General features: G+C 32.3%; 1 protein-coding gene and 1 long non-coding RNA gene across 2 annotated transcripts; both read right to left on the bottom strand.

Moving 5' to 3' along the window:
- Positions 1 to 6,338: 6,338 nt before the first annotated feature.
- Positions 6,339 to 8,913, bottom strand: LOC104888951 (F-box protein At3g07870-like). Its single transcript, XM_048641139.1, has 2 exons — positions 8,792 to 8,913; positions 6,339 to 7,691 (listed from the first exon to the last, which is right to left on the bottom strand). Exon 2 carries the CDS (start codon positions 7,672 to 7,674, stop codon positions 6,490 to 6,492), a length of 1,185 nt encoding a protein of 394 aa, XP_048497096.1. The 5' UTR covers positions 7,675 to 7,691; positions 8,792 to 8,913; the 3' UTR covers positions 6,339 to 6,489.
- Positions 8,914 to 15,013: 6,100 nt separating this feature from the next.
- Positions 15,014 to 15,595, bottom strand: LOC109134593 (uncharacterized). The gene is made up of 2 exons (XR_002039427.2): positions 15,493 to 15,595; positions 15,014 to 15,405 (listed from the first exon to the last, which is right to left on the bottom strand). It is a non-coding gene; the product is annotated as an uncharacterized LOC109134593 (long non-coding RNA).
- Between the last annotated feature and the right edge of the window lie 8,719 nt (positions 15,596 to 24,314).

Consider the following 24,314-nt stretch of genomic DNA (forward strand, 5'->3'; position numbering starts at 1 on the left):
AAAAGAAGCTGTCAAAACAAAGTGCATAGGCAAATTAACAACTTTTCTAATTCGATAACCTCTTTCAACAACAGTTTTACTCTCTTATAGACCAACTAAAATTGAATACTTATAAATCCCTCTTTTGATATATAATTAACTCATTTTGTTGATTCACCTTCTCAATTAGTGTCTCGAAGCTCAATAAAAGAAAACTACATTTTATAATTTAAGCACATGGGCCATGTTTCACTCTCTCTGCTAATCCTTTATTTTAGAATTTTATATAGAATGGGCAAAATTCAAAGTATACATTTTCTTTAAAAATAATATTAATATCAATCGTAAGTTCATAAGTGGATGTGTTTATATTTTTTGTTTCATTTGAATGTAAGAGCGTGGGAAAATTTTGAGTAATCCTAAAGTTAACCCTCTTAGACACAATAAAATAATAATATTAATATATTTACAATAAATTGGAGAGAGAACAATCATAAAATTAATGTCTGAATGTACTATTGGCCAAGGAAATTTCAATAATTAGAGGGTTGGCAACCCGCTGGATCACCTAATCATCTAAATTTTTTCGAACTTATATCTCCATAGTTTTGTCAAAATAAGTTGAAATGAACCGACCCTTATATGTTGGTTTTCACTTTTTTTACCTTATTTAATTTCTTGTTTCATATATTGTCTCTTGTCTTACTTCTCCCACTTCAAGAAACTGTTTTCCCCAGCTTATTTTCGGTTCAGTTTAATTCCTAAATTATTATCATTACTATTAGTTACAATATAATTCAGTTTGATTCAATTCAGTTCAGTTGTTTTATGCAAAAGAGAACAGGCTCTAACTCTGTTTTTTGTTTTTTTTTAAAAAAAAATTAGTATGTATTGGTCGTGGATATGATTTGTTATAATGATTCATATTAGCCCACCTTAGACCACTTTGGGACTAAAGATTGAGTTGTTATTGTTTTTGTTGTTTTTGTTATATGTAACCTCTGATCATAGTCATAGTGTGACATTTTTTTTTTTGAACAAAACATCTTTTTATTCTTATTTGGTAATAAGATAAATTTGCATGACTATTATTATTGCATTTGCATTTCCTCCTAAACGGGCTAGCATCTCATTATGTTCATTACCAAAAGTGAATTAAGAAAAAAGAAAATTAATTAGCTGGCTAACATATTATCAGGATTATATCATATACTACTTCACATTTGTAATTTTTTCATACAACCCATTACCACATGAAGTATGATATATAATATGATGATTATGTCATATATGAACACTGCGAAAAAGGTAAAAGAGTAAACAGAGGAAGGAATGTGTGTATATTCTTACACGGATTTATAATACAGTCATTCAATTGTGTGGAACTAAATTTCCTTAAACACTTTCAGTATCAACTCTAAAACCATCTTGCAAATATTTTTCAACTTCAAAAACAGTAGCTGAATGGAATATTTGACAGGAAAGGAAAAACCTTGGAAGATTTGCTTAAGTGGAGATTTCCTTCTAGTGAGGAATCTTTTTTTTACAGCCCAAATCACGGATTTTCCTAAATTAAAGCATTCAATGACTGATTTTTAAAATTTTGGAAACTAATAATATCACAATCAAACAAAATCATTTTAATGGAATGTGACACGTGGCATCTATTTCATTGCTCTATGAATGTGGGGGTGAATTGTAAGAGCAGAATTTCTATGAGGCTGCCACGTAGGCTAATTTTTTCTTGCTTTAATATTATATATGATTGATTATAAATGCAACGGATGGGGATACAAAAAATAGAAAAAGGGTGAAACTATCTAGTTAATTAAACAAACAAAAAGGTAAAAAAGACACAATAAAATGAAAAAATGCAATTAGTTACTTGCCTCACAACTATATTTTCGAAAAATTGAAAAATCCCTTTTTTAGTGGGATAAGCTGATTAAAAATTTAAAAATCCCCAAATTATTAGTTGTAATTAGCAATTAGTTTGACTTTGTCACTAGTGGGAAAAACCTTATATGTCACTTAGTAACAGATGCGGTTTTTGTAAAACCGCATCCGAAAATCAACTAAAAAATGTGAGGGAAATTTGGCAAATAAAATATGACACGGTCCTTAAAGAACCGCATCAGATTTTAAATCTGATGCAGTCCTTAAAAAAAACCGCATTATATTCTAAATCTGATGCGGTTTTTCATGATCCTGATGCGGTTCATGGGACCGCATTCGAAAATCGTTCCATTAATGCGGAGCCCAAATAAAGGCCCAAAACCTCCTTTTAATGACCTAAACCTAATTTCGCACCCGCCCAAAATTTCGCACGTTTCTCTCCTCTCTCTTCCTGTCAAACCCTTCATCTGTCAGCCCCTCTCTTCCTCTTCACTAGATACACCACGCAACCAACTCAACCCCTCTCTTCACCCTCCACTAAACCCCTTCACCACTAGATCTGCGAAGACGGCGAAGAAAGAAGACGAAAAGGCGACGAGACGAAGAAAGAAGACAAAAATACGAAGACAAAGAAGGGATTAAGAAAACGAAAAATCGAAGCGACTAAGAAAAAGGATGAAGACGAAGAAGGAAAAGACCAGTATTTAATTTAGGATTTGTACATTTAGTTTAATTTTTTGTCAATTTTTTAGTTTTTTATTTCTTTCGGATTTAATTGTTTCTTGGATGTAATTTTTTGTCCTTTTTATTTCGGATTTTGCAGTTTATAAGTTTTAATTTAGTCTCTTGTAATTTTGGATTTTCTTGCATTGGTTTCGTTTTTTGAGTTATGAATTTCTTTTTTTTTCGTTGGTTACTACTTCGAATTTCGTTAGTTGATTTCGTTTAGCTTTGATTTTGCTGGTTTCGGTAAATTTGGTTTCGTCGGATTCGAATTTTGTTTAGGTAAATTAGTGTTGGTATTTTTATTATTTTGGAAATTTGTTTGTATTTTTATTGTTTTTTTGTAATTATGATGAAATGTAATTGTTATTTTCGGTTAATTTTTGTTTTGTTGATTTATGTAAATCACTCTGCTAATTTATAGTTTTGTTATTTACTAATTTTGTATATTCAGATTTCGCTACATATTTCGTTATTCAGATTTCGTTTTGGATTCCTGGTTTAGGTTTAGTCGCGCGTTTTTTTTTCACCATTCACAATCTGATGTGATCATTGTGGAAAACTGCATTAGATTCCACTATTATGATGCGATTTTCAACTACATCAGATTTTTTTGGTTAGCTGATGCGGGTCCATCCGACCGCATCTGTAAGCCCGATTTTGACCGCATCTGTAAGCCCGATTTTGACTGCATCATATGGGCTATTTTCCACTAGTGTGTATAAGTTTTTGCACGCATCGCGTGCATATAAGACTAGGAGGTGAACACCGAAAGAAAATAAGTGAGATGTACTAGAGATTAAGGTCAGAGAGGTTGGATAATATTCTTCGCCTTTTCTAGAACGAGTTTTTATTACTGGGGAAAATAAACAAAAACATGCACGATAACTTATGATTGGCATAAAATAAGCTGGTCTTACTAATTCAAAAGAAATTTTGTTAAAAAGAACATGTTATATTCCTAACATTTCATACACTGCAATACTGCATGCGTTCTTTTTTTTCTTACAACATCGAAATATAGTTACACAAGAATTTAGCAAAGGAGGAAGATAAAAACGACCTTATAGGAGACAAAATAAGAGAATATTTAGTAAAAAATGTTATCCTAAACTTTGTAATGATATGTAACTTTTAAAATTAGAACTAGTTTTTAGGTCTAAGCTACGTCCTATATACTTTGTTTTTCATTTATTAATATTTTACTTTAAAATGATAACATCAAATATCACTTGGTTAATAGTTATGACTTTAGTATATAATCTTGAGATCATGAGATCAAATCTTATGCAATGAACTTACTAATCTTTTAATTATACATAGATTACATGGAGTAAAACATCATAAGGGGGAGCGTCATATGACATCGTTCCTTATTTGGAACTCATTTTAACATATTAGTACATATATATCTATACAAATATATTAAAAGGTGTGCGTACGCCACGTGGAACCCCTGTTACTCCACTAGAATTATCCAATGTGTACATAAGTCATGTCAATTAACAAAAGTAAAATTAGCTTGCAACAAGATTTGAATCGATGACCTCTTGCTATTATACACGACACAATTACCATCTCAACCAACTTTTAATCATGCTTTAAGTGTCCACATTATTATATTTGTACCTTTTTAAATGTTGATATTTCCTTAAATATATTTTAATGGGAATGGAAAAAAATGCATATCAAGTTCGAAAAACAATATTGACCCGGGGCAACGTGTGAGCCCAAATACTAGTTGCAAGTAAAAACAAGACAGAAGATGTAATTACTTATTCCAAAGTTTTTTTTACTCCTTTTTGAAGTCCTAAAAGTCATTAATTAAGAAATGTCTGTAAAAAAGAATCCACGTTCTTTCTCGCATAATTTGTAAAGTCCCTCTTTGGAGAGACGGTCTCACGTTAGTGTTAACGTGAGATCGCTGATGTCATGTTGACATCAGGCACGTGCATCAAACCAGCCGTAAAATTAGTTAAGCGCTTGCAACTATTAGTTATGTTAGCCTTAAATTGCTTCTGGATAAAAAAGTTAAGCGCTGAATGTAACACCCCCAAATTTCTCTCTTTTGGAAAATACAATTTAATATAAACCACTTGAGAAACTTGAGAGTATTACCGCCACGTGACAACATTAAAGTCTTTAATATTAACTACTAACTGAACTTAAAATAGTGCAGCGAAAATAACTTAAATAACTTCTCTTTATTAATATAAACTTTATTGTACAACTATATAACAATGAAAATAAAGAAAATAAAATAACAACTCCTTGACTAATTATGATTCCTCACTAGCTCCCTCATATGAAGTATGCATCATATCAACCTGTAAAATCTGCTCGCTAAAATAGGGTCATCACAAGGACAAAGCCATAAAACAAAACAAATAAAAGCGTGTCAGTAAAAAATACTAAGTTCATGTATATGTGGAATATTAAACACTTTATTTAATTAATCCTTTGAAATATTTAACAAAGGGTTGCGTTTTATTTAAAACCGCAGCCCTACTGTAAAGAAGGGCTGCATAATGAAGAATACGCAGACCTTCCAGCGCAACCCTTCCTTTTTTTCCCCTAGTGATTAGTTTGATCCTATCCCATTAGTTTGACCCATCAAAACTCTTCAAACCTCCCTTCATTTCTTTTGTCTTTCATGCACGACGAACCCTAGGTTCCATTTTCTCTTGTCGTTTTCTATTTCTTCTTTCACTCATGACATCATGAAATTCATATACGTCACTCAACTACACATATGTGCAAGGGCCTACTGTCACCATAGATGGGAGCATAAGGTTTTTGAAGGTGAAGAATTGCAACTGTCAGTTATAAAAAAAAACTTTGAAGCAAGAATGCCAAATATCACCCAGAATTTACGTTGGATATACTACAAGTATAGGTTAGGTTCTGTGAGATGTCTGCTTGGGATATGGAAGAAGATGTTGTTAGACATGGTTTTGAGGTTTGCTTGGCTGCATATCAAATAGCTCAATTGAAAGACAGTGTCGGTGACATTAGAAGGTCCATCAAAATTGCCCTAAACTCCTAAAGACTACTTGTCAATTATTAAACTGTTTATTTTCAAATACTTCCCTCGTTCCTTACTGAATTATTTCTAATTTGAACGTTATTCATAAGTCAAGAAAATTCTCAATTTTGTTTCCAATAAATATGAAAAAATATAGTTATGCGTTTCTTATAACATTAGAAAAATCAAACTTTTATAATTTTACTAATGAATAACTAACTGTTCTCTTCGGTATAAAACAGATGAACTGAACTGAATTGAACTGGACTGAATTGAATTGAACTGAACTGAACTGAAATGAAATGAACTGAAATGAATAGTGATATATGAGAGTAAAAGTATTGTCAAGAGCTGAACTGAACTGAACTGGTCTGAACTGAACTGATCTGAACTGAACTGAATTGAACTGAAAATAAGTTGGGGAGAACATACCCTAAAAATATTAACGATATAAAATATATATTGTCAAACGTGTATTTGAGAAATGGGAAATCCATTAGGGATGGAGGAAGTACAACATAATTCTTCTATTTCCAAATTGACCAGGGATTTTTTTTTTTTCCAGATTTAGGAGGTTTATTCTTAGAGAGTTGATCATATAGATGCTCCAGATTATTACACATTGAGTCATTGACATATGAAGCAATCCACTTACGAGTTTTTGTTTTAAGGGAATCCACTTACGAGTTTTGAAACAAATAACAAACATGAACAATAGCCGAACAATTAAAATAACAAGTGGTGTATTACAGGATAAGATATTATCAAATCTTTATAAGAAAGCAATGCAAATGTATAAAAACCACTCTTAACCTTCCATCTAAAAGTCTGCGCCACATGCATAAATTAGCAATAATCTTGAAGTTTCACTTCTTGGAGCATTTTTGTAACTTGGAAAACGTTGGATGCAATGCCAACAAGCTGAAAGTAGGAACTCCCAGAACAGATATACGTTTATATTCTCCAGATTCAATATCAACGACTGAAAGACCACGGTATCTCCAACAATTATATGTAGAAGCCAATAATACTTTCTCACTACCCATTTGCAGTAGAGGAATATACCATTGACGATTATACGATGGATGATGATACGATAGAAGACTATACGATGGAAAATTATACGATATAGGAATATCAGTATGTTTTACAACAGCTACCTTCACCCATGAATCTTTAACTCCGTAGTCTTTCATTGCCCAAATCTCACATTGATGATCAGTATTGGATATAGTACTGAAACAAAGGCAAGAATCAAGAATGCAAAGGGAGGAACGATCATTGTAGCGGTTTATTTCATAGGGTAATGGAATGCGCACAAACTTTTCATATCCAAAGTGAAATGATAATATACACTTTTCGTTTCTAGAGTAGATGTGAAGTGAGTTCTTGAAGAAAACAGTACCATCCCAAAACAAATCACCCAGTGGTTCAGTACTAATAGTCCTCCATTTCTTGGTACCAATTGTTTGTATTTCCGTTATACAACTTATCGTTACTCCATCATGACACTTAAGGGCTCGAAGTACTTTGAATTGCTTCGAAACATGACAATAACCCAACCCCACACCCTCTACAGAATAACGCGGTCTACTCGCTTTCTTAACCATCAGATATCGCCCTGTTAGCAAATTGCATACAACATAAGGACCCGATTTCGAAGACTTTAAAAAGATCACTCCATTGCAATCATTAACAAGATTGAAGTACTGGTGAGTTCCAAATTTGAAATCGATCTTGAACCTGATCATCTCATCAGCATTTACAACAAGATTACCCGTTTCATCAATCTTAAGGTGCAATAAGTCAAGCAGCAGTAAACACTGTCGTCTCTTACAATGGAAATTACCACGGAGCAATACAGTAGAATAGCAACCATGAGAATGACGGAAATCAGCAAACTCAGGATCAGTTATGATACCATACCAATCTTTGCAAACAAGCTTAGACATCAAACATGCTTTAGTTGGGAGTCTTGACAAAATATCCCATATGATTGGTGACGGGATTTCTTCAAATGAGCAACCATTCTGTTTCACTTTCTTCACCATTGCAAATTTTGCGATCTCTACATTTAAGCACGATTTTAAGCCAGTCATTATAAAGTGTGGTTCTATACTTCTATACTTGTTACTAATATAATCCGTTCAGACATCAACACAAAAAACACTTTAGATGAAAGGTAAGCAGTTTAATTGTAACATATACTTCAATTATTTTATACATTAGCTCTATCATAAATTCCCAAATGTCATAGGCATTATTGTTAAAATCTCGATCTGGATCTTACAATTTTACGATTCTACGATTTGGAAGGATCTCAACGATGATGCTACATAGTATCTTAATTTTGTAGGATCTCTCGATCCTACCCATCCACAAAAAATGACATAGTAAGATCTTGATACGATTTACAACTCTACGATCTTACGACTCTACGATCCGATCCTATCGTTAAAAAAATCATAAATGTATGTTACTTCAATCTTATAGTATTGACAATCATAAAGTAAGTCATTATTAATTTCTATAAATTTTTAACACGAGTTTTTGACGATAACACAATTATATTTTACGGAACTGTAGGATGTTACAATCCTAAGATCCGATCCCACCGATTCGATCCTACCAAACCCTACGATCCAAAATAGAATCCGGATCCTGTTAACATTGGTAACAGGGTATTACAAATAAAAGGTACAACTTGCTCATAATTCTAAATACTGCTATATACCATTAACTTCTTTGAGACACGCTCGTGTTGAGGAAATATTGTATCCTCAAAGTATCCAAATAAATCTATAGCGTGATTGAAGTGTAGAAGTATTATAAGTTGATAGTAATGACATAAAACTCAAATCCAAATTCAAACTTATGATAGAAATATTGAACAAATACAAAAAAAAAAAAAAAAAAAAAAAAAAAAAAAAAAAAATCGAACAAGTGCAAATTTTATAATCACAATCGACACATCAAACGACCAAACCAATATTAACTTATTGTCCCACCATCCATGTCAGCTAATTGACTCAAGTCATATGTAGTTCCTAAATCCTAAACAAAATCAAGTTTCGCAATTCAATATTAAGCAGAGCACATGTGGCAATTTTCAACGAAAGAAAAACGTAATAAAAAAAAAACAAGAGAAGAGAAGAGAAAAGAAATTACTGTTTTTGATGCTATGAGCAGTAGCACTATAGCAGTATAGTTTGTTTGTAGATTGACTTGGACCTCAGAGAAAATAATGGGATATCATGTTAGGTTTGATATTAGATTCATAGCATTGATTACAAAATATATAGATTACAACCTAAATCATATCCTATATATGATAGGAAAGTATAATTAGAATATACAAAATATATCCTAATATAAAAATATTTAACATAATATTTTTATATTTTATTAGGAAACAACCAAGTTTTTATTGTTTATGTGGCTAGATTTGTACTTTGTGGTTGTCTTTTACGAGAAAGTATAGTCCCGTATTCGATATGGGACAACTTTTTCCATATCAGTTACTTGATATGATTAAATGTAGCTCAAATATGATTTAATAGCAGACAGATCTCTATTATATAAGCCAAGGGAGGAGGTGTGGTGTCCTCTTTTGAAGTGACTAAAATACCCTTAATGATCTAATTAATGGAATGAAAAAAATTACAAAAGCAAATCATTTAAAAATTTTCATTCCAACTTACCATTTAAAACAAGTTTAAAATGGTATATGCATCAAATACTTCAATCAAAAATTAAATGGACAAAATACTTATACCTTATAAAAAAAGATGGCATACATAACGTGCACATGAATTAAAAGTCTGAACATTCACTGCCTTTGATACTCTTTAATTCAGTTAAACCAACTCATTATTTTTGTTCTTTCTGTTCAATATTCATTCACAAAAAATTAATGTTAACAATCACTCACAACCTTTTTATTTTTTTACATTAGCGAATCAATATATCTAAATTCATCTAACTATTGAATTTTTCACATTTAAGTTTAATCATAAATAAAGTACGAATGGAGTATCAAATAGAATAACAAATTTTGAAATTAACGCACGCATCGCGTGCATATGGAGGCTAGTATGATTTGATGTAGCCCATATATGATTTAAGATTTTAACTAACAAGCCCCCCAAAAAAAATATGAAAAAAAAAATTATAATTTTTTAATATTACTTTTGTCATAAAAATTACACAAATACCATGGTATTGGCACATACCCGGTATGGGAATATCGTTGCTCGTCTTTTACCGTAAAGGTAGAGACAGAGAGACCTTGTGTGAGATCAAATAACTATTAGTAGTTTTGAAGTCCGTGCGTTGCATGAGTTATTGTTTATTTTACTTTTTGTAATTCTTTTGTTAATATTGTTAGTTTTTTGTTATTGTGAAATGAGATTTTTTTCTCCATTCTTTTTCTATTGCAACAATTATAATTTGGGTAGTTTCATCTATTAGATACATTCCACTTTTGTTAAAAAAAGCAACTATAATTAACAATATCGCCTTTACTTGATGTTAATAAAACCATTATTAATTACTCAAATTACCTCAAAAAGTTGTGTTTTACTTTATTGAGGATTTACTTATTCCCCACTCTAGTTAAACCCTTTATGCTAAACTATCCAAATTTTTAATTTTCTTAAAAATTATGCCCAAATTCATTGTTGCAGTAGAAAAAGACAGAGAAAGTATTTGTCATTATACTTTAATTTCTATATTTGTTATATAAAATTTTATATTTTTAATATTCAATTAAATATTGTAGCTAAGTCGATTATTAAATTTAATAATATCCCAATAATTGGTATGACAAACAATGGCTAACATAGTTTTACATGGAAAATACCCGAATGATACTTAAAGAAAGTAGAGGGTAATAATTTAATAGATCTAGGACAGAAAGAATAGAGAAAAAAATGAGTGTCAACCACAATTCAACTTTTAATATAGCACATAAATACTAACGCATATAGAATAGAAGATAAAAAAGCCAAAAAGAAGATCATAATGATGGTATCATGAATAAAATAACTTAAATATAAAAGTAACCTCTATTAATAATCGAAAATACTATTTACGAGAAAAAAAATCTTCATCAATCATGATCATATCAAGACTTATCAAACTTCCCCCTTTTTTATAATCTGCGACCTCAAATAGTCTAGAAACTCGAACATTGATTTCCCAATTAGTTTTAATATAATTAAGTTCATTGAGAAAAGAATATATATATATATATGTATGTATGTATGTATATATATATATATATATATATATATATATATATATATATATATATATATATATATATATATATATATATATATATATATATATATATATATATATATACACACACACACACACACATATATATATATATATATACATGTATATATATGAATAAGAAAAACATAAATAATTATTTATACAACAAATATTCTAGGAATAAAATAATTAGTCAATTGCATAATACCTTTGCAATGTCGTCGACAAACTTTCATTTTATTAATCATGTAATGTCATCATGGTATGCTATAGGTTCAAAACTATATGTATGTATTTTTTTTATCTTTATACTCCATCCGTTTCCTAAATTTCTTCCCTCTTTCTGTTTAAATGTGTTTCCAAAAGATCTTCCCTCTTTTACTTTATTCATCATTTGGAATTTTTTTCTCCTTTTTACCCTCTCATGTCCCTATCATATGGTCCACGGTCCACCATTACATTATTAATTCAATTTTACTCCGTTTCTCTCTCCTACTTTAGGAAATTTTTATTTGTTTATTTATCTTAACCCCTTTCTCTCTCCTACTTTACCCACCCCACATCAAATTGATTCTCTTATTTTGAAGTATATTTCAAGCACTCTCAATAGTAAAAAATTATTATGTTTTGAATTTGGTAACAAAAGTTACATTCAATTTACATAATATAAGATTTAGGTTGTTTATTCAAAATGAAACTCTAATTTCTCGTTATCCAAAACTCCTTTTATTTATTTAAATATATGTAGAACTCTATTTTTTAAAATATTAAAATAAAAAATAATGACATGACAATCCTACGTGGCGCTCTCTATTTCATAATTTGTAGAGCTATATTGTAAATGGATTTTTTTTATAGCATGTATCGAGCACTATCAAACAGAACAAAAATTAAAATATCTCGAATTATGTAGCAAAAGTTACACGGGATTAAAATAATAAAATAATTTAGGTTGTTCATGCAAAACCTACAATGTACATAATACAATAATTTAGGTTGTTTATTCAAAACGAAACTCTAATTTATTGTTATCCAAAACTCATTTTATGTATTTCAATATATGTAGAACCCTATTTTTTAAAATATTTAAAGTAAAAATTAATGACATGATAATCCTACATGGCGCTTTATATTTCATAAGTTGTAGAACTGTATTGTAAATGAATCTTATTCAAGAGCATAGTTCGAGCACTATCCAATGAAACAAAAATTTAAATAATTTGAATTACGTAGCAAAAGTTATTCGTGATTTACATAATGTAATAACTTATGTAGCTTATGCAAAACCAAACTCCAATTTTAGCTTATCTAAAACTCCTTATATGTATTTAAATCTAAGTAGAACTCTATTTTTGAAAAAATAAAAAAATAAAATTTGATGACATGACAATCTTATGTGGCGCGCTCTTTAGCCTCGAAATCTCGAGAAGCTCCTTAATTAATCTCTTCCTCCTTTAGAAAAAGGATGAAACTATCTAGTTAATTAAAAAAACAAAAAGGTAAAAAAGACACAATAAAATGAAAAAATGCATTCACTTACTAGCCTCACAACTAAATTTTCGAAAAAATAAAAATCCCTTTTCCAGTGGGATAAGTTGATTAAAAATTTAAAAATCCCCAAATTATTACATGTAGTTAGCAATTAGTTTGACTTTGTACAAGTTTTTGCACGCATCGCGTGCATATAAGACTAGGAGGTGAACACCGGAAGAAAAAATGAGATGTACTAGAGATTAAGGTCAGAGTGGTTGGATAATATTCTTCGTCTTTTCTAGAACGGGTTTTTATTACTGGGAAAATAAACAAAAACATGCACGATAAAAGAAATTTTGCTAAAAAAAGGACATGTTATATTCCTAACATTTCATATATGTTCTTTTTTTCTTACAACATTGAAATATAGTTACACAAAAATTTAGCAAAGGATGAAGATAAAAAGGACCTTATAGGAGACAAAATAAGAGAATATTTAGTAAAAAATGTTAACCTAAAATTTGTAAGCATATGCAACTTTTAAAAATAGAACTAGTTTTTAGACTCGAGCTACGCGTTATATACTTTATTTTTTATTTATTAATATTTTACTTTAAAATGATAACACAAACATCACTTGGTTAATGGTTATTGAGATCATGAGATCAAATCTTATGCAATGAACTTGCTAATCTTTTAATTGTATACAGTCATACAGATGACATGGAGTAAAATATCATAAGAGCGAGCGCCACATGTTACAATTCCTTATTTGAAACTCGTTTTAACATATAGGTACATATATATTGCAAGTCAAAATAAGACAGAAGAAGTAATTACTTATTCCAAAAAAAATTTTACTCCTTTTTGAAGTCCTAAAAGTCATTAATTGAGAAATGTCTGTAAAAAAGAATCTAAGTTCTTTGTCCCATAATTTGTATGCACATTTACATGCCATTTTGGGCCTGGGTGTTTCTAGTTTTGTTTTGTTTGCTATGCATATCTTGCAGGCTTATAGGTTGTTATTAGTTTGGTTGGCTTTTAGAGCACCTCCAATGGCAAATTTTACCCTCCCCATATGGACTCTCTCTCCTCAAATGGGGCTCCCCATGAGTGGGGTTGGTTCCCCATTTAATGAGGATGCTCAAGTTTTAGGGGAGGTGCCCAAATGAAGAAAAGGTGGTGGGTATATAATAAAATAGATAAAATATTGGTGGGGTATGGGAAAGTAGGAGAGAGAAAAGGTGGTGGAGTATAGGAAATAAGAGAGAGAAGATAAATGGGGAGGTAGATGAGTGGAGGTATGTGTTTCAAATTTGAGTAAGGTAAAATGGGGAGGTAGTGGAAAATGAGGTGGACAAATAAGGTGAGGAGAGAGAAAAAATGGGGTGCCCCATGAATGGAGGTGCTCTCTGTAAAAAAGAATCTAAGTTCTTTGTCCCATAATTTGTATGCACATTTACATGCCATTTTGGGCCTGGGTGTTTCTAGTTTTGTTTTGTTTGCTAGGCATATCTTGCAGGCTTATAGGTTGTTATTAGTTTGGTTGGCTTTTATATCACTTACTTACCAAAAACAAATTAGAGAAATTCTTTTTGGGTAGCCTTTTACTTTCTTTCTTTTTTACTCTTTGTTGGCTTTTGCTATGGCTTATATTTCTACTGCGAACCCTGCACCTAAAGAAAAATCAAAAGCAAAAGCACAAAGCAAATGCAAAAGCAAAAAATGAAAAAGCCAAGGATAAAAAGAAAAGTCAAGCTAGGTGGCTTGCACACAAGTTCTACCCCCTCATCATTCAATCTATCAAAACCTTAACCATATAACCCAAATTCATGATCATTAATTTAATCCATTCCAACCAATGAAACCTTTATCATAAACCTCAAGCCTCAAACCTTCCAACATTTCGTCAACCATAACTCCTTCTTCAAGGCATGTACAAGCCTGCTAGGTTGAAAACTCGAAAGGGCGACCTAGGCAAAATTTAGGGCGCAAAAATTACAATAAAAAAATTAGATACAAAACTACGAATGGTCTGATTCCACAAGGATACATAGGGATCCTCTTTCGAGGTCCGACCACTTCAATAAAATCAATTAATCAAGATCTAACAATTTGACTTTCTAGAATTCAGGAGCATATTCTTTTTAGATCTCGACATAGACTCGAGTCTGAACCTAGCCTCGTCAAAGCCTTTTCCCACATACATCTGTATAAATCATAAATTCAAACTTTCAATTTTTTTTATGATAAATTAAACTCTCCTTTTTCTTAAAGGACTCTCCGACAATTTCATGGTCTCTGCCGATATTTGACTTTTCCTGTATCAACTTCCCAAAGAAGAATCCCAAGTGAAGACTCTGAATGCTCAAGCACTAGTGGAAAAAAGCTCATCCGATCCGGTCAAAATCTGGCTTACTGATCCGCTTTTGGTCCGGATCGGGTGGGCTCGCAGTAGTTCGCAATGATTAACTGCTTCGATTTTGGGTGAAAACCGAAGTGTTGACCACCCCAAAAAAACAATTTTTTTCATTTTTATCAATACAAAATCAATAATATATATTAATAATCATTTTATTAAGCATGTTATGCTCAATAAGGCTAGAAATTTCAGTCTCTAATTAGTGTAAGAACTAAAAATAATATGCCTGTTCTTTTAATTTATACATATATAAGGAGGCACAAAGGCCAAACCCACACGAGTTCCAATTGCACGTCTATATTACAACAACTTACATTTTTTATCAACTAAGCTAGCTACCATACAATGTTCAAGCATGTACGAAATGGCAAAATACTAGTGTCAACATGTCGGTTGTACATTAAAGGCAGTAACACTCACTTCCTCTCACTGACAAGAGTATTGTTCTCTTTTCTGGAAGCAACATCGTGACTCCGGATCCACTGATAGCATCAGAGACATAGCCTACAAGGCAGCAAAACAAAGAGCAGATTTACAGGTTTACCTTTTAGTTTCAGGTGTCCGTACTCATAGTCTTTCTTCAGTGATTCTTTGCAGGAGCATGCTAGCCATTCACAAAGTATGGAAATTCAGGTCGGCTAGCTAAATAATGAATAAGTAAGAAGGCAAAACTCAAAGTAATCAGTCAAACCTAAAGCTCTCTTTCACTTCAACTGAATGTTCAAGAAATCAATCACAAGAAAATAGAATAGAAAGAAAAGTACACTGGAATTTTGAAACCAGTAACAAAAAAGGTAATAATACTAAAGGCACATTTAGGGATAAATCAGAAGTTACTACGTCAAGATCAGCAACATTGTTTTCACACATAGATATTTAATTAGACAAAAAGAAATCAAGTAGTAATTGGATACGATATGCATGTGGAAGTCTCCCCTCATTGCCTATTTCTTCAACAGGAGCATAAAGAACTTGAGCTTTGGCCCGGGATCCTCTCAAGTAATCCTGGAATCAGATTAGGAATGTAGAGCTATTTAACTGGCAAATTAAAAGAGCTCAAGTAACCACAATGAACAAACTAAATAATATGGTGCCGGGAAGGAAAGAAGACAGTAGGAAAACCCAACCCACGATGAGCCCAGGGTGATAAAGCATCATCAGATAGAGAAATCCAACTTTCAAAGCCACTAAGGCTCCGTTTGGTAGGATGTAAAACGTTTTCCCGGAAAACTGTTTTCCTCTATTTTTAGTTTTACATTGTTTGGTTGGCAAAAGAGTGTAAAATCATATTCCCTTGGGGTAAAATTACTCCCCCAATGATGGAAAACCATTTTCCTTTCAAAATGAAGGGAAAACTATTTTCCTTATCTCTCTTGTACACTCCTCTCACTACCTCCTTACTTTCCCTTTCATTTTCCTTTCATTTCATCATTTTTCTTACATCGAACCAAACAACGGAAAACTAATTTTGGAATTGTGTTTTCCACTGTAAATTGTTTTCCATGAAAATCATTTTACGTTGAAAATATTTTACGTCCTACCAAACGGAGCCTAAAGCTCTTGCAGAACAAACTACAAAATTCATCAAATAGCAAACTACAGGCCACACTCCCAGCAGAAAGAGTCATACCGGCCCTTTGAGTATGACAAACAAAGGTTGATTGTCCAAGACCTCAATAAGCTTCGAGGAGACACTCTAGATAAGTTCAAAAAACAATGTGTTACAGTAGAATCTCCATGAGAAAACAAACATTAGCAGTTCAGCAGATAATACCTGCAATATTCACGAACTTAATATCCACATCACGGATCACAATAGTCATCACTCAATACTATGAGCTCACTAGGGGAAAAAACATAAAGGGCTGCGCAGGAAGGGCTGCGCTTTTCGTAAAAGCGCAGCCCTACTAAGCAGAAGGGCTGCGCTTATTTAAAAAAGCGCAGCCCTTCACTAGTAGGCTGCTTTTTTAAATAAGCGCAGCCCTTCTGTAGGTAAGAAGGGCTGCGCTTTTTAAAAAAGCGCAGCCCTACTAAGTGAAGGGCTGCGCTTTTTTAAAAAGCGCAGCCCTTCTGCTTAGTAGGGCTGCGCTTTTTTAAAAAAGCGCAGCCCTTCCTGAAAAAATTTGAAATTTCGGAATCGCGGGCTTTGAAATATTGAGCGGGGATTCGTAAATATATTATCCCTCATTCTCTCTCCTCTCTCACGTCCCTCATTATTCCTTTCCTCCTTCTCTCTCATCCTCTCTTCTCTCTCATCCTCTCTTCTCTCTCAAAATCTCCCATAAACATTTGCGACAAAAACCTTGAAATGATTTGCACTAAACATGGCGACGGAGTCCGATTGCCTATTGTGATACCTTTTCGGAAGCGGAACGAGCCAACGAGTCAAACTCACGCTACACGTGAGTTTAGGCTTTTTAAGCCATCCGAGTTCGTTTAAGCCTCCAAATAGCCATTTTAATTTTTCCCAAATTTTTTTTTCCCTTAAATTATGTATTTGGGTTTTGTTTTATGTATTTAAACATTATTAGGTTGTAGTTCTTGTTTTTCAGATCTATAATGTTCTTGTATACTTCTCTTTGTTTATATTTTTGATTAATGTTCTTGTATACTTCGATCTCTTGTTTATATGTTTTGATTAATGTCTTGTATACTTCTCTTTGTTTTGATTAATGTTCTTGTATACTTCTCTTGTTTATTTTGATTAATGTTATTCTTGTATGCTTCTCTTTGTTTATTTTGATTAATGTTCTTGTATACTTCTCTTTCTATATAATTTCTTGTATTTTCATACTTTGTTTTGATTAATGTTCTTGTATACTTTTGTATACTTCTCTTTGTTATATTTTTCTTCTTTTTTCATTTTCGTTTCATTCTTTTTATTGTTTTGGGTTTAGTTTTTTGTTTCGTTTCTCTTCTCTTCTGTTTAATTTCAGAAAATGTGAGATTATGAGTAAAAAAATGACAAAAAAAATTTTTTTTTTTTTTTTTTTTTTTGGTAGGAAGGGCTGCGCTAGTTAGGAAAAAGCGCATCCCTTAAGCCCAGAAGGGCTGCGCTTTTTCTTAACTAGCGCAGCCCTTCTGGGCTAGAAGGGCTGCGCTTTTTCCTAACTAGCGCAGCCCTTCTAGCTTAAGGGCTGCACTTTTCTAGCGCAGCCCTACTTAAAAAGTGAAGGGCTGCTACTGAAAGGGCTGCTGTCAAAAAGCGCAGCCCTACATACCTTTTTTAGCGCAGCCCTTCTTCATTTTTCCACTAGTGGCTGTAACATTATCTAGTCTTCGACAAACATACTACAACACTCAAGAGAGTATAGTACATCCAACTAGCATGCTTAGTAAAGAAATATGCTTAGGGAGCAGACCAGCAGAATGTGTACTAAACAACTGAATCTGCACCATCTAAAGCAGCATCTAAATCTATTTCTATGATGATAAGTACACTGCTCCTTTTGGAGTTTGGATCGCAATTTTTAGATACAAAGAGCATTCTTTCAATCGAAGCCAAACCTTAAATTAAATCACAATAGTAGAACCTAAAGTCCCTATTCAATTTTAAATGCTATAAACGGCAAAACTATAAACAACGCATATCTAAGGAAATTGGCCACATTAAAGATCAATATTTTTAGTCCTCCAAGTGAAAATCACACTCTAGAAATCCTAAAATCTATCGTCAATGACCCCTCATAAAACATATAACTATCAAATTCAGCTTTTAATAAGAAAAAAAAAAGTCCTCAAAGTGTCAACAAACACCAGTAACAAACCAAAATCATCCTCAGTTGGAATTTTAGGGAATACAGCAGCAAAATCACGACATTAGTTGAATAGAAAAATCACAACATTAGTTGAATAGTAGCCACAAAATGACATAACCACATACATAGTTACAATCATATATAGTTCTAAGAACATACTATCATATCATAAAAATCAATTCAAGTACCCTACTTCCATTTATTCGAAAAAATCAAAAACATTGCAAAACTGAACATTCTTCAAATGTACTATTAATATCAGTATAAACTCTACGAAATTAAGATCAAAAAATGCCTCCAACAAAGAAATCGGCAAATTAATCAGTTCATGATTACTCAAACACGAAACATAAACACCTAGAATTCGATTCTCACACTACAAAAACTAACAAATTAAATCAAGAAATTAGAGAAGAAGAGTGAGAGAAAATTGTAAAATAGTGAAATCGAGAAGGGAGAGATCTATGGCTGAAAACCTCGACGGTGATGGAGCGATTCCATTTATGCTCGAGTTCTTATGGGTGGCGTCGCGTTGGTTGAGGAGGAGAATGCACCGGAGCAGCGGAGCGATTCCATTCAACCTCTTCATCAGGCAATTTGTTCATCCTGGTGAAAATGCGGTATAACCAATTTAATTAGACCTAAAATAAACCTCAAAAGTTACAAAAACCAAATTGAAAATGCGTCGGAGATCTGATCAACTGGCAATTGTTGTTGGCGGTGGTGAGGGTGCAAGCAGCGGACATCGCGTCGGAGATCTGATTTGAGAGGTGAGAGGTGAGAGGTGAGAGGCGAGAGGTCAGAGGAGAGAGGAGAGAGAAGAGAGGAGGGAGCTTAGAGCATATCTGATTGGCGTGGTATGAGGGAGGAGTAGAGAGTGTGGTATGGGTCTGTGATATATCCCTCCTTTAATTTGGGCTCTATTACGAGGCGCCTTTTTTTTGGGTTGGATCAGCTACTGATGCGGGCCATGACCAAAACCGCGTCAGTATAGATTAACCGATCCGATTTCTTAAAAAACGGATCAGTTTTCTTGTGTCATCTAACATTTTTTCCACTAGTGAAGATATATCAAGTACATTTCAATCAAGGCTCCAAATGACGAAATCAAGATTCGCTCACCCAAAGTTATGGTTTCCTATATATGTGATGGTTCTCCAAATCAAACTCCCAAAAAGTTATAATCTGCGGACTTCATTTACTGACCCAAAAGTAAAATTTATTAGTAATTCGTGTCGTTAAAAGTCTTGAGTCAAATCATAAAAAAATGGATACTGTCTACTTGAGTTCCCGGTTATTGTAGTTCAATTGGTTAGAGCACCGCCCTGTCAAGACGGAAGTTGCAGGTTCGAGCCCCGTCAGTCCCGACAGATTCAATAATCAATAAATATCAATTCATCTTTCCACTTTTTGGGAAAAGGACGACAATAGAATTTGACTTTCAATAGGAATTCTTCTATAGAATTCCATATGCTTCTCGGGAGTACATGCTGGAATCTTTTTCGTGTACAATACACACTTTCACGTTGACTTTTTCATATATGCATTGTTAGACCCTTTGTAATAAAGAATGAAGACTCCCTTTTTCTTTCCTTCTTAATTTATTTCTTATTTTAATTAAAAATGGTGTTCGAAAATCATTAATCTATTTTTGACCATTCTATCTTTCATAATTGTTTGTATATCTTATTTTATTTTATATGAAAAAAAAATGAGTTGAGTTTGCCGACTACTCAAGTGTGAAACATTTTTTTTAAGGGAAAGTGCAAAATATTTTAGCAGTACTCTTATAAAATAATGACTTGGGTTATAGAATTATTTTTAGTAATAATTATTATTATTATGATTATAATTATTGTTGTTGTTATTATAATAATGATAATAATAATAATAATAATAATAATAATAATAACAAGACTTATAATCATAATAATTATTATTATTAAAAATAGTTATATAACCCAAGTCATTTATTTATAAGAGCACTTATAAAATATTTCACTCTTTCCCTTAAAAAAATGTTTCACTCTTTCCATTAGAAAAAAAATATTTCACATTTGAGAAGTCGGCAGACTCAACTCTTTTTTTCATATGAAATAAAATAATATATACAAACGACTATGAGTTGCGCAAAAAAGAAATGGATAGCGTGCAACTTCAAATAGCTAGATAGATTTGGAATTCGGTAGGAAGATGTATACAGGATCTAAATTTATAATTTGTATTTCGCATTTAGCTTATTTTGAAATGTAATTCGAACTTAGTAGTTTTGCTGTCATGAATTTAAGCTATCGTATTTTATATATTTCTTATTTTTGCGCCAATCTTATGTTCTTAGCACATGGCTTTTAATTTTCTATTATTTAATAACAAGAAAATACCTTAAAATAATGATAACAATAATGACGCTTATAATGACAACAAGATTAATAATAATTACTAATATTAATAATTAATAAGTACAACAGCAACAATAATAATCCTTTTGAACAAATATACTAGTAAATAATAGTATTAATAGTAATAAACAATAATGAATTTTTAAATATATATAAGCATGATCTAATCTGAACTTATCTGATCTGATCTAAACTTATTTTTTCTAATCTGATCTAATTAGATTTGAAATAAGCAAAAATAAGATGAACTGAACATAGCCTTAGTCTTATATAGACCTAATCCACAATAATATTATTGTGGACCAAAAACACTTATTGAACATAAGTTATCTCTATTATATAAGAGAAGGGGGCGGAAGATGGTGTCCTCATTTGAAAGTTCTTTTTTTTAGGGGTCCTCATTTGAAAGTTCTAAATTACCCTTAATGATCTAATTGAATGAAAAAAATTACAAAAGAAAACAATTTAAGAATCATTTCTCATTTGAACTTGCCATTCAAAATAAGTTAAAAATGATAATGTCAAATGAGTAGGCGTGTCGCGCACTAACAAAAATAAATAACCTAACTAATCCTCCTAACTATGTAGTAGGGTAAGTCAGAGTCTATCCCACAGAGAGAAAGTTGTTCCATGATTAGTCCTTAAATAATGGTAAGACTAAAGGATGTTAATATCAATGATCGTCGAATCAACTATACTAATCAATATATAAATAGAAGACTCTACAGTTAAGTATCCCCACTAGCATGAAATAATACAAAATAATCTCTACCCGGACTAATAAATTAAATGTTCACAAGGAAAAGTACACCCTATAAAGTACCATAGACCTCTCCCGAGTATCTATGGCTTCTCTAATATGAAATCAAGCCTACTCCCGTGGAATCATGCAAATTAAAGACATTAAACACGGCACTTTAACTTCCTAACAATCCATTCTACCTACTCCCGTGGAGAACTTCATGCCCCCTTAATTGAAATACTCAAATCCGTCAAAATCCAACTCCCGTTGTGATCAAGACAATGGAATCATACAAAATACTAGTTATCCCTAATCTAGTATTGGAATATGCACAATCAATTAAGCAAGAACAATTAACAATTAATATGAGAATTTAAAGAAACAATCATGAATTAAATCATACTAGGGTTAACTTAACCATAGATAAAAGAAACTACTCTATCATGAAATAAATAATGAAATCTAAAACTATAAAAAAAAACATAATTAAAGAAATCAATGAAAGAAACTAATGAAAGTCATGAATTAATGAAGAAGAATAAAAACTAGGGTTTACACTAAAAACGAGAGAGAAAGAAGAGAGAAAAACTAAAACCTAAAACCTAAGAAAATAACGTGAGAGGGAGGAGAGAAGAAAGAATGAAAACCTATCTAAATAAATATTCAATCCTAATATGACTTGGAAAGTAATTTACAAGATAAGGAAATCTTAAATAAATCATTAATAGCGGATTAGTGATCCGCGCGTACGCGTGGCAATATCCAGCAGAACAGTGCAATCTTCCGAAAGGCATAACTCCTTGACTAAAGTCTCCTCGGGCGTGCCACCTATCGTTGGAAAGCTCTTCAAGTCTAGTTTCCAAATATGCTGGAATTACTCGATTCTAAGAATCACATCAAAAGTTATGATCAGAAGAGTAGACTGACTCCTTTTTCACATTTCTTCTAATGATTTTCCGCTTCGTTTTCGCTCAAATTCGTACTATAAAATATCTATGACGATCCTTATGCATTGTAGCTTCCTTCCAAGTGCTCCTAATCCTCAAGCTTAGTAATCATAATCCAAATACTTCTCAATGCCTGAAATTCATCAAAAACAAGAAAACATACCGAATAAATAGAAAAACATAACTTAAGAATATAATGCAATAATGAACTAAATATGAAACTAAATGCTCTAAAATGCAACCTAAATGACCTAAAAACTATATATAAATATGACTTATCAAACTCCCCCAAGCTAAACCATTGCTTGTCCTCAAGCAATAAGACATAACATCGGAAAAGTTAGACAACCTACAATATAGGACTACAACAGGGCTAAACACTCAATTGAAAACACAAGAGATATAATCACTACATAAACAAGCATCGAAACAATCTCGAACAAAGCCGCATAGCATATCATGTATCGCAATCGACTTCCAATCATACACAAACCATCTCTCCCAAACTGGATTTAACCAAACCTGACAGACCTCACTATAGTTATGTGCACTCAAATCTCTCATGTGTTTAAGGGATTAATAATGACACTCAACCTATAATCAAGTCGACTCAGATGAAGCAAATACTCTTTAACTTTGACTTTTTGACTCACTTAATACTCAACAATACAATACATAATGATCAAGAGGACTTTTAAGGGTTGTAATGGGGCTGAGGTTAAAGGTATGGAAATAATTTGGGAATTGTGGTGGAAAAACCAAGAAGGGGGAGCATCATATAACTAAAAACATGACTATGAAAGGTCATAATAACTCCATGCAACAACTAACAATCTCCAAATCTAATCAACAACCTTTTTCACTTAAGAAACTCAATCATAACCCTTTTTATTTCACTTTATTCACAACTCTTTTTTTTCACTTCTTTTTCATTTCATTTTTCACCTTTTTTTGTGTTTCTTTTTTTTTTCAAACTTTCATTTCAATTTCCAAGCTCACAAACATACTTTTCCATCCTTCTAAACCACAAATAGAGCACTTCAATTCAATACAAACTAAACCAAAACTAATACTCGCTCCCCCAAGCTAGGCTTGGGACAAGAATCAAATGAGGTCAAGGCTTGTAATGTAGGTATCAATCAACAAAGTCAGAAAAGGCTCAGCGGGGTAAAGGAAGGATAATATGAAAACAAAATAACTCTGGAGCTAAGATCATCAAATGAAACGCCTCAATCATATCAAAATTATGCACTATCAAATATCAAGGAGTACCAAGTCAAAGTCAAGATCAATGCAACAACGAGGAACTAATCACACATGAAAGAACAGAACTGACACAGATACGTCAGTTTATAGGCACAAAAGCTCACTTAGGTTAAGGTGTCTGCATAGTAATGTTAAATCGAGCCAGAGAGAGATCAATCAATCTTACCACAAACAATCAGTTGCGAAACAATTGCTATGAAGTATCATGAACAAGATGATTGACACTTAACAAATGTACTAAAATATCAACAAGGTTCTCAAAAAGTCTTAGCAGTAGTCCCATAGATGCAACTAAAATGATATCAAAAAACCTATACAACTGCAAAAACTATTTGTCTCAAGCAGCTTCTTGCTAATATTGGCCATTTTCTTCGCCGTCCTGTGATCGTGTAGTGTGATAA

This window comes from Beta vulgaris, chromosome 3, assembly GCF_026745355.1.
Source record: "Beta vulgaris subsp. vulgaris cultivar EL10 chromosome 3, EL10.2, whole genome shotgun sequence".
Classification (NCBI taxonomy): domain Eukaryota; kingdom Viridiplantae; phylum Streptophyta; class Magnoliopsida; order Caryophyllales; family Amaranthaceae; genus Beta; species Beta vulgaris.